Raw genomic sequence first — 19,554 nt, forward strand, 5'->3', positions numbered from 1 at the left:
CAGACAAGTTATTGTGTACCCATGACAAAGCAAATCACTCTGAGAAGACATATATTCTATTTTAGTCACTTCACATCAGGTCAGCTGTTGTTCAGGCTGCACATTTGGCCTCCAGAAGTAAATTTTCTGCCCTCACAGCACTGAGACTGGTGAGGAATAATGGGAAGGGTATTGGAGACTGAAATACTGCAAGCACTGCAGAAGCCAACATGATTTATTTCAGCTGAAATATGGCAGCAATCTGATTACAATATAAAGTGCGATTTTAGCATGAGCACATAATCCATGGGTATGCAGATTAAACCCAAATTAGCAAGTTAACAGCCAAATTGATGGGTCTGGATTACCCCTATTCAGCATGTTTAGTCTAGGTCATTAGCCCATGTGAACAAATTTACTAGTACCATATGCTTCAAAAACTTTAGCAATATCAAAGGTTATTATAAACCACACATATTATATAGCAATCAAAGCATCTTACCAGCTACTTCCACGATATCACCAGGGACGATGTCTCTTGCTTTTATCCTTTGTACACTTTTTCTGTCTTGCCGGTACACTTTGCCCATTTCAGGTTCATATTCTTTAAGAGCTTCAATGGCATTTTCAGCATTTCTCTCCTTCAAGAAAAATTAAATCAAGAGTGCTCAGAAGCTTTAGTTTTTATACTGAAGTTGCTTCCAATGTTCCCATTTAGTACACCATTAAGCAAACAATCTATTTTCATTTACTGACATAACTAGATATATCATGCAGCTCTGGAAGCTAAGGAAACAGCCCGTAAAGCTTCACTCCAGGCAAGAAGTCACTATTTTATGTTTCAGTTTGCTTCACATTCTTTCATTAAAGTTTCAGCAGGAAAATAATAGTTTTAGTGCTTTGAGGCAAAAGGTTCTTTTGGAGTCCATTCAACAAGCAGAATGACCTTTCAAATTTAGATTATTATTTCTCACAGAAGGCAGAGAGCAACCTGTTTTATTTTAGAGCAAGCAGGTCAGACCCAAAAGCATATTTCACATAATTTAGAACATCTTTATTCCATCCTTTCATTAATATTTGGCCTGTTTTGCTGGGTATGCCCACACTTCTAACTTGGAAAACAAAGATTAGGAGGTGAAAATAATTGTTCCCAACACCTCCTATTTAAAGGTTTAAAGGACAGTACACAATATTTTGCACCTCTAACTTGCTAACAGAGTGTCCATTATTAACTGGGGTCAGGTGTAATATTCTAGAAGAGAACACATTAATGCCTCATCAGAGTTTCAGATGTCCCTTATCCAACTGTAAAAACTGATCCTATGATTATATTAACAGTGCTTTATGGCCGCAGTTATTTAATAAGAGCCAAGGCCGTTCAGTTAATAAGGCTGTCTTCTCTCCCAACAGTTTAATGCTACAATCTTGCTAAATTATTACAGGTTGCCAAAATTTTAAAAAGTATTTAACCAGCCAACAGCTCCAGTTCTAACATGTACGCTGAAGGTCAAATGAGAGTCATCTGTCCATGATTTATACTGTCACTAAACACAGACAGAGCAATGGGGAAAACAACGAGTCTTTAGAATTAAAGATGAAAGCTTATACTGGAGAGGGAGAAATCCTGACAGGAGCTGTTATTAGCCACAGATCTCTTCAAACTTATCACTGAAATTGTTCTTTCACAAACCTCTTACTAAAGTTTGACATGAAAAAGAAAGACAGTTTTAATCTTCCCCTCCTCACTTCTAAAGGCACACTGAAGAAAGATATGGTACTTTTTAATTTCAAATTCCATGGAGGAAGTCACACACAAATCCTAGCAAACGAATAATGAATGTTAGGATGATTCTCCATACCATTCCACCATAAAAACCACCATTTACTTCCAGTTAAATGCTTGAAGGATCATACACTGAACAGTAAAAATCAAGTGCCCTTTCATCCATTCCAGCTGCTACAGTTAGCTTTCATAGCAAATGGTCATACTATTACTAGAAATTACATGGGACAAAATTCCAGTGTTTATCTCCCTTTATAATGCCTATTCGTAATTCCATCAAGAGCAGACTTGCAGTATCAAGCCACCTAGATGAGCCATCTTTAAAGAAATTCCCTGGGAAATTTTCAGAATGACTATTTTTAACATTCCATCAGTGATGACATGAGAGAGAGCTCAGTATAAATTAAGGGATCTGCACTATGCCTGGGCTTTCTACTACATTCATCTACCATATTTATAAAATTAACTAATGACTTCAAAACCAATATTCAGTAATATTGGGCAACTTGCAACACATGTTGGGCTAGTTAAGATGCTGTCCTTTGGTCTTCGGGAACATGTTAAGTACTTATGTTAACAGCTTCTTCCCTCTCTTTTTGTCCTATCCTCTTCTTCTCCGCTGCCTTCTACTTTATGGTCACTAGAGGTTACCAATTTGCTATAACTGAATATGATGAAGTATGGTCACCATGTGGACATTATGGCAACTTATGGCATTCAAACCACTGAAACATTAGAGAATTATAAAGAATTGAACAAAAGCGCACACTGGAAGCAGTTCATGGCACACAGTTTTACTTCATACTTCCTTCGACTTGCATCTAAATATATACAAGCTAGCTACCATATAAACACATCTAGGAAAACCATGTTTTAACCTTAAACAGCATCACAAATGTCACTGTTGGGATAATTCCAACCAACAGGCCTATGGTTGTGATGGCTAGAAATTACAGGTATTGTAGTGTAACACATCTGCAGATTGTTAGGCGGGGGGGGGGGGGGGGTTACAGTTGTGCCTAATGAATGTGGTGAAAGCATACTGAAAAAACAGGCAGACCTGCAACATTAGGCACTTTAAATATATCACAACCGACTTTCAGCAATGAGCTTCATCTATGTGAGACAATGACTTCACATGGCGAAATAAGCAGTCAGAATACAATGGCTCTGCAGACTTCTTATCATTGTTTCTTCTTATCATTGTTTCTAAGCAGCAACATTATCTTGGGAGATTGGTTTTGCTACAAGTTTCAGGCCAAGCCATTAATGCTATCATTTTAAATATTAGCAAGCACTATGATCCGAGTGAACCTTTAGGAGTTACAATATGCAGTGTCCTTTATGTCTATTACTACAGGCTTTTAAGAGTTTTGTTTTGAGAAAGTGTGTGCAGATTTGTGACCTATGTAATTGTTTTGGGCAGATCCAGAGACTATGGTATTCTCCAAAAATGTTCCATAAAACACACAATATTGAGACACTGTCTTGTTCCCAAGAGTACTCTGGTTTTTTTTTAAAGGTCAACATTTTTCCTGACCTCATAAAACCAACTTCAAGCAATAAAATATTCATTCTGTATCTGAACAGCCAAATCACAATGAAATTCCCCCATTAAAAAAGAGACTAGGAACCACTGTTTAGGCAGCACAAGCTTTAACTCTCCTTGGATGAATTAGTTGAATTAGGGGATATAAGATGCCTGAATTCTTGCCATCATTTCAGAATGGAATCCATTTATATATGTACTGATAATGGCAATTTTAATTCAAAATAGTTTAAATGTAAACTGGGCCACTTGCCTTATAGGCTTGTATCCTCAAGCAACCTCAGTCACTGCTGAAAAGGTGATACACCCTTGCCTTATACATGTCATGTTTCAAGTCTTCTGAGATTCAGTATTACAAAAGTTTCTGCTTACCTGCCACACACCCACAATTGCATTGGCTACTAATATGAGTAAGATTACAAAAGGCTCTACAAAGGCTGTGATTGTTTCTTCACCTTCTTCAAACCAGGCCAACACCTGTAAGGGAAATTGAAGAATGTTCAGATTGCATAAAGAAATTATTAGGTGGAATTTTTCTACCACAGAGTCATCAAAATTTTAGCTGTCCTTTATTCACTTGCAATTAGATATCCCCTAGGTTTACTGCACCATTAAAAGATGTTTGCTGACTCACTGAAACCACACCTTAAAAGCGGAAAGCAAATTCCATTTCAAAGAAATAATCCTCACCTGCCTTTTTCCAAATGGCTTGCTCTTTGAAAGCAGTTTACACATTTGAGACATGAGCAGACTAGAGCTGTTTTCAAAACAAGTTACTAAATTATAAACAAAACCCAAAATAGATTAGACTGACAAACAGAAAACACAGTTATCTTCCTACAAGTAGCGAACAAGGAAATATGAAGGGCAACTTGAAATCAGGAACCATAGGATATTATGATTTAAACCATTTTAACACAATGTAAGATCTGAGTTGGCATTTTATGGTTAACCAGCTTGCTATATCGAGAACTGAAGCATGGTAGTTTTTATCGATGGGAAGATCAAGTTCTAAAATGATACTATGAACTGCTGTGCTTTCTAATTCTACCTCCACTGCACTTTTTTCTTAAACTTATTCTCTCTGTTCAATATAGAGATGCTAATTTTTGAAATCTCGAGTGGTCCTGGTTTGCATGCATACTTTTGGCACAAACTGGTCTCTCTCCAAAGTGATCAGGAGATAAGAATACACAAGAAGTGTGAAACCTCTTGTACAGAATCAAGGATTGTATGTACTGAAGGAAGTGCTTTGAGTCATGGCCAAGATATGTTGCTAATACTAGTAAGTTCATAGGAGAGATCTATAGTTTCTTGGCAGCCATTAGTAAGCGCTACAATATTTACTGAAAAAAATAGCAGTTACTATATTGAACGTGTTGAGCAACAGGAAGTGCAAAGCAACTGAACAAGAATGTGAAATTTCCAATCTTTGGAAGTCAGCATACAGCATGTTGCTAATCAGACCCCAGTAGGAGCTTGAAAAGAGAGTAGAGAAGCAGGAAAATGTAGGTTCTTTCACTTGCAAGTTTTACAGTAGCTCACTTTTCATCTACAAATATGTACTGATTTTGGCCAAAGGCCTTTACATAACAAGCCCATTAAAAGAAGCACAAATACAATTTACATAATATACAGATTAAGCTTAAAATCTGACATTATGTTTAATTTATACCATAAAATGCATTTAAATAGACAAATCACTGCAATGTAAATTAATAACTTTTTCTGCCACATATATTCTTCTGATGTTCTAGTGAATAAGGGCAAAGAGAGCTATTGACCAAAACACATATTTGCCTACTAAGACATGTCCAATGAGTTCTGATACAAAGAAATCTCAATTAAAAGTGCCCCAAACTGTTCTCATACCACCAATATGAGGATAGTTCATGAATTACTAAAAAGTAGCAACAAAATATTTTTCTGTGCAAATATGCTGTAAAACCATTACGTTTGGTTAGCAAGGTTAGCCCATAAGCTGACCAGCATGATGTACATAATTTTTAATAGATAGTCTTTAATCAGTTCAGACATTACTGGGTAACGGTGTTGTCTGTTGTGCCTTAAACTACCATAATTAAGTAATACGTTTTAATTAATTGGGCTCTCAGTATTGAAAATACAGGTCTCTAGCTTGACTAAAGCAGAAAATACACTTTTGAGTATCCTTTTGTTTTTTAAAAAGTGTAACCTTGGGTGTTAGCAAAGGGTTGGAATAAATGACTTCGAGGATCTCTCCCAATGCTATGATTCTATGTGTTTAATTTAGTGTTGTCCTGTCTTGTTTTTAATATTTATAATAGATTTGTATTTCTGGTCTTTTTTAAGTCCCCAAAGGCCTTTTCCAAATACGGAACAAAATGCATCAGGCTTTTTAAAGGAATGCCCAACTAACCATCATTTAGTTCAAGGAACTTTCCTCTGTATATTTATTGGGATTTCTCACACATCTGTTTTTTCCCAGTAACTATGAGGTTAAGAAATCTATTCTATAAAGAGAAAATTCAGATTCTTACATCATTCATTCCTTAACAACTGCCAGATAAATTGTCAGTTTCTATACAGGACCTATTCTTAAAATATTTTAATCTTTTCAATCTTTTCATTCTATTGTAAAGGTTAAGTGAACTTTCCCTATTTAACAATTAAATTGTATTACTCAAACCCCAAAGATGGGTACTACAGTTCTTTGTCTCACTACTTCCAAAAGTAGATCCCACCTTTTCTTCTCAATTGGAGAAGACAGCAAGACACACTAAGATATGTGTGTCACCAAGCCAGGAGTCTCATTTTAAAGAAGTTTTTACTTGTATAGTTTAATAAAACTAAATTATTTAGAAATGAGTCTTCAAACTCCTTGTACTGTGTGTTCATTCATTCAGTCGTTTCCGACTCTTCGTGACCTCATGGACCAGCCCACGCCAGAGCTTCCTGTCGGCCGTCACCACCCCCAGCTCCTTCAAGGTCAATCCAGTCACTTCAAGGATGCCATCCATCCATCTTGCCCTTGGTTGGCCCCTCTTCCTTTCCCCCCAGCATAATTGTCTTCTCTAAGCTTTCCTTTCCTCCTTGTAATAAGAGGTGGCATATCAAGAGCTGATGAATATTTAGGCGCTTAGAAAGCCACGGTCACTACCTACAATTCTTGACTAATCACCATGACAATTTTGTGATAATACATCTGTTGGATTAAACTTGCCATAAAAAGACTGCAATTAAAACAAAACAAAAAAAGGTTTACCAGTATTTTTGGCTTCAGTTTTCATCACAGAATTAAATCTTATGTAGATTTTAGTGACACTTTTCAGACATGAAAGGGGGCATTTCAAAATGTTCATGTGCCCTATTTTGACTCGTAATATACTGATAACTCTATAGAGAACTTCCTATCCAAAAACACTGTCTACATCACGTTTTTGGAATAATACAAACACTGGTAGCTCAGTGTCACTCTCAGCACACAAGCATACACTGAATTTACAACAAACAATACAACTCAGTGAATATTTACAGTACTCAGAAACTAGCCTGCGTCTGTTCAATCCTGCCTAATGACAGAGAACTCTGTGCATACTACATCTTAAAGAATGAAACTTGACCAAACCCAATATGGCTTACTTATTTAGTAATAGAAATTTAAAGAGTTGCACTTTGCGTTGTTCAAGTCTTTATTTCTAATCTACGGTGATCAAGAAAATCCTCTTTCACAGGGTTTTCTTCATAGAATTTATTTAGAGGTTTGTCCTTGCCTTCCTCTGAGGATGAGAGAGTCTGACTTTCCCAAGGTCACCCTGAGAGTTTCCATGTCTAAATGGAGTTTCAAACCCTGGTTTCCCAGCCCAACACTTACTTAAGTCATTCCACCACACTGGCGTTTTCTTGCACTTTACATTATCAAACAGTAATTTAGTAATGAAAGGCAATAAAATTAATTACAACACTACTTCTATACGGAGTTAACACTGCATGAAAAGTGAGTTATGGACTGAGTTAAAACCAGTGCTACAGCTAAAACAAAGAAGTGATTAAGTAGATAACCTACGTATTTATTGATCCACTGTGCTGGAGATGGGGAACAGATAGGGAACAAATGTTTCCCATCCAAATCTTATTAAATTGGGTTCACTTCTCTGCTTAAAATGTGCTAAAATTATTAGTTCATAATTTTGCATATGAGCACATATTACTGAATTCACAGCACATTATTAATGTTTTTTCTCCCATTTCTCTTGAGAGAAAGCCAGCCTTTTAAAAATAGACTATTACATTTACCATATTTCGTTTAAAATTAAGCAAATAAAGTATTTTTGCAATAATATTGTCAAATTATTCCATATAAATAATTTCACCCTGGGAAATTGGTAACCACCAACTCAAGTTTATTTCCAATCTCTCAACCTATATTTCAGGATACTTTTTTGAAAACAAAATTTAAAGAAAATGTTTTTAAGTTGCCAAGGAAGGCTGCTTGAAAAGAGGCGAAGTTCTTTAATCAGAGAGTACCTTTCTATATCAAGGTTCTTATTATTTTTAGACAGGTCATTATTACATCTGTACACGGCATTGCATCAGAGAATAAGCATTTGCTTTCTGAAACTAATGTTCAAATATATTTTCCCTATTCTAAACTCTAGCAATCAAACCATCTTTTATTTATTATCTATATAAATAAATAACCAGTCAGTTTTTCCTTCTAATTTTTGTACTACCGTTTCCTAAATGGCACCATCAGGTTTCTTAAACTTCACTTATGTATTATTTATTATTCTTTAAACTACATGAAAAACATGTCTGAATTTTGCAGAAACTTGACGCAATGTCCAACATCTCGTGGAGACTTCCACTTGTACTTTGGGACTTCCCTTTTTTCCCTTCCACCCCAAATTCTCTTTGCACAAACCTATTCCAGGGAGGTCCTGCACTCCAGGAGAATTGTGTAGTGAATAGAGGACTGAAAGAATGTAAGACTCCATTCTACTGGCAGATGTGGATGCAGTTGGACTTAAAAGCATCTTCCTATAATGTAAGTCAGTTCTCCAGAAAAACAAGTTTGCAAATCTCTTATGCTAGGAACATTTCAGATCTCCACTACTTTCCATATCACACACGGGTAAACAGACCATACTTACCAAAGTCAATTTTGTTTGGAAAGGTCAATAAAATAAAGTTTGATCTATTAAAGTGCAGGGAAAAAACACGGCAGCCGTTTACTCACTGGAACTATCTTCCAAGGAGATACACACAGTATCACGATACAAGTGCATGTTCTTTGTACTTATGCCAGATTTCCTATAATTCAAGAAGTGCACTTCTTGAATTATAGGAAATCTGGCATAAGTACAAAGAACATGGAGGTACTGCATGTTAATCCACAAGTTGGATTGCCAAAACTGGAACTGTATATGAACTCTTAGCATGAAGTTTTATTCCTAAGTCCTTGTGTTATTACAAGCAGGTAAGATGACCTTTAATGTTCCAATAATTTAATCTTATCTATGTTGCATCTGTTCTTCTCCAGAACCAGGTTGACAACTGAAAACTAAGATCTTTCCCACACATGCCAATTTCATGCTCCCTATTACAAGTACAGAAGAAGGCCATTTTTGTTCGGGCAGATAATGCCTCATATTCCAACATGCATTCAAGAAACAATACTAATATTGGTTGGTTTGACGTCAAACAATAGGTTCTTCCTAACAGTGGAAGTCTGATTCAGTTGCAGGGAATATGTTTAACCATAGAGACAGCTCCAGCTTGATCTATCGGCACTGGCAGTCGAAGAATGATAGCTACTAGAGTTGTGGAAGACCTGTCTGAGGTATCAGTCAAAAATAGACAACACAGGACAGAGCACTGCCAGTTTCTTACTACAAAAATTTTTTATTTATTATGTTTCCACTTCACTGTCCCCCTCTCCAAGAAGCTCACGGAAGTACAATTCAATTGTAACTTCACCAAACCTATGTCAGGTAGATAAATCTGACGGTGGCCAGCTCAAGTTCATCTAATAAGCTTCATGATTGAGGGGGATGTGAATTCCACCTTCTCATTTCTCTTCTTGCCATCAAGCACTATCTACAGTGATTACATAAACAAGGTACTTGACATTAGACTCAAGAAATCGAATTATGGTTTCAAAGCCATTGTTGCATAGCCAGTACCACAATTTCAAATATTGGTCCTTCAGCACTGCTAACAGACATACGCAAACTTACAGAGAACTGGCTTCCCACAGTCCATTTATTGACAATGAACAATCATAAAATAATGAAGTGTTGATCATTTAAAATCACCATTGCCTTCTCTAATGGAATTTAGCCCATTTTAAAACACTGCCACATAAAACAGTTAAACATAGAGGAGAAATAATAAGGAAGAGCATGGACCAACCATATACAAGGGGAGAAAGGTAAAATGCTACACTGGCTGGCATGTTGGTAGTGACACAGGTGTAAATGAAAACTCTGTTGGTGTACTGAACTTTTGTTGTTGAGAAGTGAAGAATTCAGTGCCACATACAGCCATTTTTTTTCTACTTACACATGGAAGTTGAATATATTGATCCAAAATTATACCCAATACTCAAGTTTTCTAATGTTAAAGTCTTATCTGGTAGTATAATATTTAAACAAGACACATGTTGTGTACTCCTTGTTTCTCTATCCCATACAAGCCTTAGAGGCTGAATAGTTTTGTGCTCGTGACTATACAACTTACATTCAATTGGCAATCCTCACATATGTTTTGTATAGCTGTAAATTCTACAGTAGAGAATCATGTGCCCCGTTGATATTGTTGAACTGCAAGTCCCAGTACACCTAGCCAAACCAGCAAATGGCAAAGAAATCTGTGAGCAGAATCCCTCAATATTTTAGATGGCTACATAATTCCCACCCTCAATCTATAGACTAAAAAGAACCTGGTAATACCTGGAACCAGGGACACTACAAATGCTGAACAGTGCCCAAAAAGCTATGTTGTAAATATCTAATTATTCAGATTTGGATTGCATTTGTTCAATTCTGAGGCAGACTTAAACTATAAGATAATAGCAATAACTTGGATAAATTCAGTTTAAAAACAAAGTGCAGATAATATAAGATTTTATGATTCGGTGCTGGCTACCACTTTGGACTAGATATCCTGCAGATGAACATGGAAAAGCACAGTGGAGAACCAGAATCAGCAGTACACATTCATACTACTTTTTTGGAAAGCATCTTCCGGACAAATAGTTCAGTCATGGCAAATCATCTTCTGGTTTAAACAGGTTAATTCTAAAATCATATTTATGTGTGCAATTCTTCAAATGATATGATGCTAAAAGCCTATGTAGCAAAAGAGACTACAACAACAGTGAATGTTCATTTCTTAGAGCACCACATGCTCATGCATTTATAATTTGAATGGTAATGGGAAGTAGAATTAGTAATCGAACTGACCAGAGATTTATGCTACTCAAAACCTTGAATTTGTATTGTTTGAAAAAGGAAACGGGTACTACAAATACAAGGCTTTGAGTAGCATAAGTCTCTGGTCAGTTTGCTTACTAATTCTACTTCCTATTACCATTCAAATTACAAATACATGAGCATGTACAAACCTTTATTTCCCATCACTCTCTACTGGTCTCCAAAATATATAAATCTCAACTCACACTTAAACAGATGCCCCATAGAACAAGCTGCTCATTCATTCAAAAAATGGTAACTCCATCACAACACAGTTCTCCTTGGTAATGAAAAAAAAATCAGAATGACTAAGCTGCCCGTTTTCACATGAAGAAACAGTGCCAACTTTTGGCTGGCTACAGTGATGCACATGTACTAGAATTGAAGCTTCATTTCTTTGAAATAGCATGCCAGCGTCATGACATCTGAAACCTTCACTGGGCAAGAATTAGCAACATACTACACCACATAACTGTACAAGTGATGACCCTTCTCTCCCGCATTTTTATCGTTCAGCATATCCCCACCAACTTAATACCTCTTCTAATGGTAAAACAAGACTGGGTTACATTGTGAGGTTACTTAGAAAGCTGCCATATATCAGCAGCACCTGGAGGAGAGCCAAGGTAGAAATTCCATATGAGCCAGGGCTGCTGAATGTGAAAAAGGACTTCTCAACCTCCATCTACCATCACAGCTTCTCAGTCTTGCTGAAATGCTGTTGGCATTTCCAGCAATCTATCATTTATTCTGTGCATGAAGCACAATGGCACATGCTTAGATGTGCTCAGGGAGTCTTCCAAATCCCAGCCCACTTTTCATTGTACAAAGCTATGGATATTATTCATCTCAATCTCCCCCTTTACACCATCCTTATCAAGTAGACAGGTAGCAAGATACCCTTGGCCAATATGAGCCTTAAGGATACAGCAGGTATTTGAACCTGGGCCTCTTACAATCAAACAATACATGTTCAGGTGCATCATGCACATCTCTGCATGACATTTCAGCTCCAACTTTATTGCTTTTTAAAAAGAAATCTGTAGTTATTTCTTTTTCAATATGTCGGAATGTGAATGCCTTAACCGCCCCCTATTCTATTTTGATCTTTCTTCATATGTATCATTCCTCCGCAATCACATGTTTGGCACCATGCAACATTAGCTCACTTCATTACTTTCTTTCTTTAAAAAATCAAGACCCCAGAACTAGTTTTACAGTCTCATCTACCAATTCAGAATGCAAGGCAAGGAGTTTATTTTACAAGAGGCTCCCCAAAGGTCAGTTACCAAATTTGGTCAACAATGGTGCCATCACTGCTGTCATCATTCTTGTCACTGTCAAGAGCAACAACTGTCACCTTGCTATTATCAGCAAGAGAAGGCAACTGGAATACTCCCCCCATGCAAATTCTATTTACAGTTTGCATTGCATCCAAAAAAAGACAGCCAGCAGTCCCTGTGAGTTTCATAACAATCAACTGCAAAAAGAATGCTAGTTCACCTTCTTATTGGGGGCAAGGTTAAAAGGCAAGAAAAAGCACTGAAGAACCTGTCTCAAATATCACAAACTCAATAAGACAGATGAAAATATTTATCCAAAACTAGCATTGCACACATCTGGTTTAACCGGTATGTAAACTCAACCCCATTCTAAGCGCACCTTTGCATTAAACCAATGTTCACTAATATTGAACTTGCTTTGAGAAACAATGCCTTGTCCTAAAATTGAGAGGTTATTTTTCCAGACAGGAAACTTGATGCTCAACCTAAGGCTAATTTTTTTTTTTGGGGGGGGGGGGGGTCATATTGCACCTTTAATTTTAACTATTTTTGAGAAACTTCTAACATAAATGTGGGAAAGTATAGATATAAGAAGATACTTACAAAAGATATGCATGCCGCCAGCAACAAAATTCTAACTAACAAATCTTCAAACTGTTCGATCACAAGCTCAAGTAAAGTTTTTCCTGCCAATATAAAATGCAAATAAAAGTTGTCAATGAAATACCAGTAAAGGGGATGGCATAAAGAGCACACATATTTCAAGAGCTTGCTTACCTTCTTCAGCTGGTAATTCTTTATGAGGCGAAGGTTTCCAGAAGGCATGGGGGGGGGGGGGGGAGGAATCAAGACAAAGATATTTAAAATAAGGGTAGCAATCATTTATCTTAGATACTGACAAACATTTACATTAAATCAAACATCACACACAACGCAAATGCTTCTTACAATGACACAGGCAGAGAAAGCCTCGTGCTTCCTATATTGTAGTATGCTTCAGCATCAAAGTAATGAGGTTACCAATTCAGCCAAGTCATCACTGCTGCTAACCATAACTTCTAATGCAGTTCAAAGGTTTCGAGCACTTCCCTGTCCCCACTTTCTCTCTAGGTCACAACCAAACATGGATTGACATGCCTCCACCTTTAATTTTTTCCCAGAAAGGAGAAGGGACAGAAGAAATTATGCCTATGTGGGATAACTCCCCATACTCCTGCCCTATAATTGGGTCCATCTTTGAAAGGGGAGGGAGAAGAATAGATAATTAGAAATATGCCTATATGAAATAATGTCCCATCCTCCTGCCCTATGATTGAGTCCCTCTTTGAAAGTGGGGGGGGGGGGGGTTGATAATTAGCAATATGCCTATATGGAATAACCTCATCCTGCTGCTCTATGATTGAGTCCCTCTTTGAAAGGGGGGGGGGGAGGGCATAAGAAATGAGTTAGCAACATGCCTATGTGGAATAACTCCCCTGTTCTGTGATTGGGTATCCCTTTGAAAGGGGGCAGAAGAAATGATAGTTCTCAATATGCCTATGTGGAATAACTCTACATCCTCCTCTGCTATGATTGAGTCCCTTTTTGAAAGGGGGGGGGGGAGATGAAATGATAGTTATCAATATGCCTATGTGGAATAATTCCCCATCCTCCTGTCCTGTGATTTAGTCCCTCTTTGAAAGGGGGGAGCAGGTGAAAAGATAGTTATCAATATGCCCATGTGGAATAATTCCCCATCCTCCTGTCCTGTGATTGAGTCCCTCTTTGAGAGGGGGGGGGGGGCAAAAGAAATGATAGTTAGCAATATGCCTATATGGAATAACTCCCCATCCTCCTGCCCTGTAATATATACCCTCTTTGAAGGGAGGGGGGGGGGAATAAATGATAGTTAGCAATATGCCTATTTGGAAAAAATCCCCATCCTCCTGCCCTATGATTGAGTCCCTTTGAAAGGGGGGTGCACAAGAAATGAGTTAGCAATATGCCTATATGGAATAATTCCTCATCCTCCTGTCCTGTGATTGAATCCCTTTGAAAGGAGGGGGGAATAATGATAATTAGCAATATGCCTATGTGGAATAATTCCCCATTCTCCTGTCCTGTGATACACTCCTTCTTTGAAAGGCGGCGGGGGGGGGGGGCAGAATAAATAATAGCAATACGCCTATATGGAATAATTCCCCATCCTTTCCCTCCTTGAAAGAGGGTTCTCCAACACATCATCAGGGATATGTTTGTTTGCTTGCCCTTTGGAAAAGACATTGAGAACGACGTCGAACAGGAAGAAGGGGCTGAGAGGAGGAGGAGGAGGAGGCCAAGAAGAATCCAAAAAAGGGGTGGCCTGAGTCTCGGGAGAGGGCCTCGGAAAAGGCCGGGAGGGAAGGCAAGCGTGGGGCTGGCAGGCGAGTGGGGCAAGTGGCCCCGAGGCGGGGAGGAAGGGAAACCCACGAGGTGGCTCGCACCGTCAGCCATCTTTCTTTTTTTTCTTTTTTCTTTTCCTCCTCCACTCCTTCCTCGTCCCTTTTCCCCCCCGGGTCCTGCTGGTGGAGCCGGGCCCAGAGGAGAAGGGGGAGGGATGGGGGGGGGGGCTTCAAGGGGATGGAGAGGATCTCCTCCCCGCCCTCCTTCCCTCGGGGCATCTCCCCCTGGAAGCCTTACCGTTGGCGCCCCAGCGCTCCTTGAGCTTCTTGACCTGCTCCAAGCTGAGCCCGGTGCTCTCGTTGACGCCGAAGTAAGCCAGCACTTCCTCCACGGTCTTGGTGTGCGCGTTCTCCATGGTGCCGGGAAGGCTCTCTCCTCTTCCCAAAGGGCGCTTCCTCCTTCCTCCTCCTCTGGCGGGCGGCGGCGAGAGGGACTGGCTCTCCTCCCTCCGCTCTCTGCCTCTTCTGGCTCTCTCCTCTCGCGGGCCCCTCGCTTTCCCGCCCCTCACGGAGCCCCCCAAGCCCTGGGCCTGGCCACCATGCGGGGGGTGCCCAAGCGGGCGAGCCGGGCGGAGAGGGAAGGGAAGAGCTCCCTCAAGGAGGAAGAGCCGCTGCCCCTGACAGGACTTGAGCTCGGCTGGAGGAGATGGAGGCCGCTGCCAGGCAGGCGCCAAGACGCGGCTGCCCTTCCTTCGAGGGAAGAGCGAGCTGAGCAACGTTGGGTGCCGCTTCCGTCCTCTCTCTCTCGCTCTCTCCCTCGCTTCCTTCCTCTCTCTCTCTCTCTCTCTCTGTCTGTCCCTCCTTCCCTCCCTCGCTGAGCCGGCCTCGTCCGCTCTAATAGAATTTATTGGAGCCACCTCGCCGCTGCCCCTCTCGCCGCCGCGGCATGTGGACGACGCTCATTGGCCGAGAGCTTGGAAGCGGCAGCGGCGGAGGGAGGTGGGGAGGAGGAAGAGGAGGAGGAGGAGGCGGCCCCTCCTCGTGACGTCACTCCCCCAGCCCGACGCGGCTGAGATTTCGCCACAAGCCGGCAGAGGAGGAGCGGAATGAAGGCCGGCTAATAGACATCCCTGAAGTCTTTTCTCTTTTTTTTCATTGCCCGCCCGCGCGTTGATTTTGCGGCAGCGCTGATGGAGCTTTCTCGTCCGCCGCTTGGGAAACGGCGCCGGCTGGAAGGAGTGGACGCGGGCGGGCGCCGAAACCAAAGGTTTTTTTTTTTTTGTTTTAATCTAAAGGAAGTGTCTCAGGCGTTAGCGGGCGGGCTTTTTCCCCCAGAATGTTTTCCCCAGAATTGGGGGAAGGGAGCTGTCCCTCGCCTCTCCTGACGTGACATTGATGGCTGTTGGCCTCTCTCTTTCAGCCCCCCCTGTGCTAGTCGAGAGGGAGTTCTTTCCAGGTCAAGGGGCTGGCCAGCCTGCCTGCCTGCCTCCCCTCCCTCCCTTCCTTTTTGTGTGGCTCGTGCTGAGGGGAGGAAGGAAGGCCGACCTCCCTCGGAGGAGCACTTCAGCCCACCACTTAGGACACCTTTGGCCACGCTTTGGCCTTCTTCTCTCGGCCGAAACTTTATTTCTTTTGATCCCACATTTCTGCCATGGGTGGGATTCAAAGCGACATACAAGACTAAAACAGTCAAAAGAAGCATAACATACGCATTCAACAAAAAACACCATCAAACCAATCGAAGAATAACACAATGCATACCATATATTTCAACCAAATTCATAAATTACAATATCTATCCATTCAAAATTGCCTAAACCTCAGACAGCTGAGTTCGCCTGTAAAAACAATTGAGTTAAGCTCGTCAAAACTCCATTTTTCTTTCGGTCGTATGAAAACATTGCCAGGTCTAAAATAGCTTCTAAATGGACATAACCACAGCTGTTTGGCCATTACCTATTTTAGGGGGTCAGGAAAGGCCTGGTCCCACAAAAAGGTTTTCATTTGGGTACAAAAAGCCAGTAAGGAGGGGGCCAATTGCTCCTCTCTAGGAAGGGAGTTCAAGAGCTGCGGGGCCACCATCGAGAAGGCCCTCTCTCAAGATCCCACCAATCACATTGTGACAGTGGTGGGACAGAGAGAAGGGCCTCTCTTGATGATGTCAGGCTTGTGTGGGTTCGTAGGAGGAGATGCGATCTCTCAAATAGACTGGGCCCGAACTGTTTAGAGCAGACATGGCAAACTTGGGCCCTTCAAGTGTTTTGGACTTCAACTCCCACAGTTCCTAAGAGCTTCAGGCCCCTTCCTTTTCCCTTTCCTTTTCCACTTAAGCGGCTGAGGAAAAGGAAAGGGCCCAAGGCTGTTAGGAATTGTGGGACTTGAAGTCCAAAACACCTAGAGGGGCCAAATTTGCCCATGCCTGGTTTAGAGCTTTATACGCTAAAACCAGCATCTTGAATTGTGCCTGAAAACAAACTGGGAACCAGTGTAGCTGCTTCAGGAGCAGAGTAGTTCTTTTCCTATATCCTGTCCCCATAAGCAGCCTGGCCGCTGACCTTTGAACCAGATAAGTTTCTGAACGCACTTCTGGGGCAGCCTCTCTCGTACAGTGTATTACAGTACTCTAACCTGGATGTGACTAAGGTGTGTACTACTATGGCCAGATTGGACTTTTCAAGGTATGGGTGCAGCTGGCACACAAGCTTTAACTGTGTGAAGGCCCTCCAAGCCACCGCTGACACCGGGCCCTCCAGGGTCAGCAATGAGTCCAGAAGGACCCCCAGACTGTGAATCTGTGCCTTCAGGGGAAGTGTGACCCCATTCAGCACAGGTTGCAGCCCAAGACCCCAATCAGCCCTATGACTGACCAGTAGTATCTCTGTCTTGTCTGGATTCAGTTTCAACTTGTTTGTCCTCATCCAGTCCATCACAGCTGACAGGCACTGGTTCAGGATCAGGACAGCAACGTTGGCATCAGGTGAAAAAGAGTAATAGAGTTGGGTGTCATCTGTGTACAGATGGCACCAAACTCCAAAACTCCTGATGATCTCTCCCAATGGTTTCATGTAGATGTTAAACAACATGGGGGCAGTATTGAACCCTGTGGGACCCCATAAGACAAAAACCATGGGGTCGAGCAGGAGTCCCCCAGCACCACCTTCTGCACCCGACCCTTTAGGAAGGAACAGAACCACTGAAAACAGTGCCTCCAATTTCCATTCCATTGAGGCAGTCCAGATACCATGGTTGATGGTATCGAACGCCGCTGAGAAGTCCACCTATCTAGTTCTCTTCGCAGATCCTCGACCAAGGCGACAAATGCCATCTGAGTCCTGTAGCCAGGCCTGAAACCAGACTTGGATGGACCTAGATAATCCATTTTTGGTTTTTTAAAACTTTGTTTTTTTCCTGAGGTGCAGGGTTGGTGTTCTTCTTATCCTGCTTTTCTCCCTGTCAGCGTGGAACACCATTTTACAGGATGAAAAAAATCAGCAAAAAACAAACTTTAAAATGGTTTTTTTTACTTTAAAAAAGTGGTACGTTTTATTGATTAGCCCATTGTCCATATCAAAACACTTGACAAACACGCTTGACACATACACATACAGCCTACAACCCACATTACAAAAGGTAAAATAAACAAGCTTTTAACAAGGGATCTAGATCCAGATCCAATATCTGCATCACCCCTACAATTTACCCCAATCGACTCCAAATATGCAGTTCTCAGCAGAGTTGCTTTATATCTAAAAAAGAGCTGTTTTGTATGCTACTTTAGCATTCTGGCTGGCCAATAAAATGTAGTTTTAATATAAGGACTCCAGTGTGTCCTTTGTATAATGAATAATAATAATAATGATAATAATAATAATAATAATAATAATAAACTTTATTTGTATTCCGTCCTATCTCCCCAGGGGGACGCAGGGCGGATTCCAACAAAGTAAAAAGGCAAAAATTTAAGGCCTTGATAAAACAATAGATACAAATACAATAAACAAACAGCAGAATCCCAGAATAAACCCACATCTAAAACCAAATGATAACAATAACACACAACCTAGAATTAAATAATAACATCACCTAACAATTAAAATTATACCTAAAATAAAAACATAAAAACAATATGTAAAAACCACCAAAATTCATGTACAATATTTAAAATTAATTTTGTGGCCAGTGATGTCTGGCCACATAATTATGATCCCGGGAATTGTGTGATCCGGGGAATTGGTTTCTGTCTTATACAAGTTGCAGCTAAAAAGTACACGTGTGATACCTTCTATGTCTGATGCTTCATGGATACAAAATTGTTCATTATATGGAACTTGGTTGAACCTTCCATGTTTGACCATTGTGTTCAGCTGTTCAAATCTAGTTGTGGTAAATACCCTCCTGAGGTGTTTAGGCATCTCTCTCTTTAGATATTGGGCTGTTTGAAAAGTATGTTTAAAACGACTTAGCCATTTCAATGAGCTGGGTTTACTGAGGGTAGCAATGTTTTTCTGAGCTTCAATATTCAGTATTGGTTGTGCAATAATTTTGGATCTCATTCCTCCAAGATTAGTGATTCCCAACCTGTGGTCCGTAGACCACCATAGGTCCCCAAGAATGAAAGGATGGTCCGCAGCCTTACCATTATTACACTGTTGCCTCGAAACCATGCAACAACGAGAGCAACTGGTCTTGCAAAACCCTCTTATTGTGCTGAGGCAACTGAGATGTCGGGAGGGGAGAGGCTGACTACCCATGAAAGATTACTACTACCACATCAGCTCTAGATTATTAAATATGGTTTTCTGTAAGTGAACAGATGGTGACTACTGGGTGGCATATGTTCTGTATCAGAGCTGATGTGGTCTATCCAATGCAATTTTCTGAATCAGCACCACAAATAACCAAACCAAATCTAAAGTTGACCGAACTTTTCACAGGAAAGGAGACAATTCAATGGAAGATAAAGCTATAATGGGAGGTAATAATAATAATAATTTTATTTCTTCCCTGCCACTCCTCGTAGCTTGAGGTGAGTTACAACTTCACTAAAAACACATAATCATATAAAGCATTATATAAAATACACATATTAAAACATATTTCTACAAATTACCTATTAAAATGCACAGAAAAAAATTAAACAAAAGTT

General features: G+C 40.4%; 1 protein-coding gene across 2 annotated transcripts in view; it reads right to left on the reverse strand.

Annotated features, from left to right (window-relative positions):
* Nucleotides 1–15,390, reverse strand: part of ATP2A2 (ATPase sarcoplasmic/endoplasmic reticulum Ca2+ transporting 2) — a 47,380-nt gene extending 31,990 nt beyond the window's left edge. The window contains exons 1-5 of one of the 2 annotated variants that reach the window (XR_010910498.1): nucleotides 14,707–15,390; nucleotides 12,826–12,843; nucleotides 12,652–12,734; nucleotides 3,684–3,788; nucleotides 482–620 (exon numbers count right to left, since the gene is read on the reverse strand). Coding sequence is in view for 1 of the 2 variants with exons in the window: in XM_060785497.2 (XP_060641480.1) it covers nucleotides 482–620; nucleotides 3,684–3,788; nucleotides 12,652–12,734; nucleotides 12,826–12,843; nucleotides 14,707–14,824 (463 nt within the window). In the remaining variant the exon portion in view is untranslated. The remainder of the gene's footprint in view (nucleotides 1–481; nucleotides 621–3,683; nucleotides 3,789–12,651; nucleotides 12,735–12,825; nucleotides 12,844–14,706) is intronic. The other variant, XM_060785497.2, reaches the window with a different exon arrangement.
* Between the last annotated feature and the right edge of the window lie 4,164 nt (nucleotides 15,391–19,554).

Source organism: Anolis sagrei, chromosome X (genome assembly GCF_037176765.1).
Source record: "Anolis sagrei isolate rAnoSag1 chromosome X, rAnoSag1.mat, whole genome shotgun sequence".
NCBI lineage: Eukaryota > Metazoa > Chordata > Lepidosauria > Squamata > Dactyloidae > Anolis > Anolis sagrei.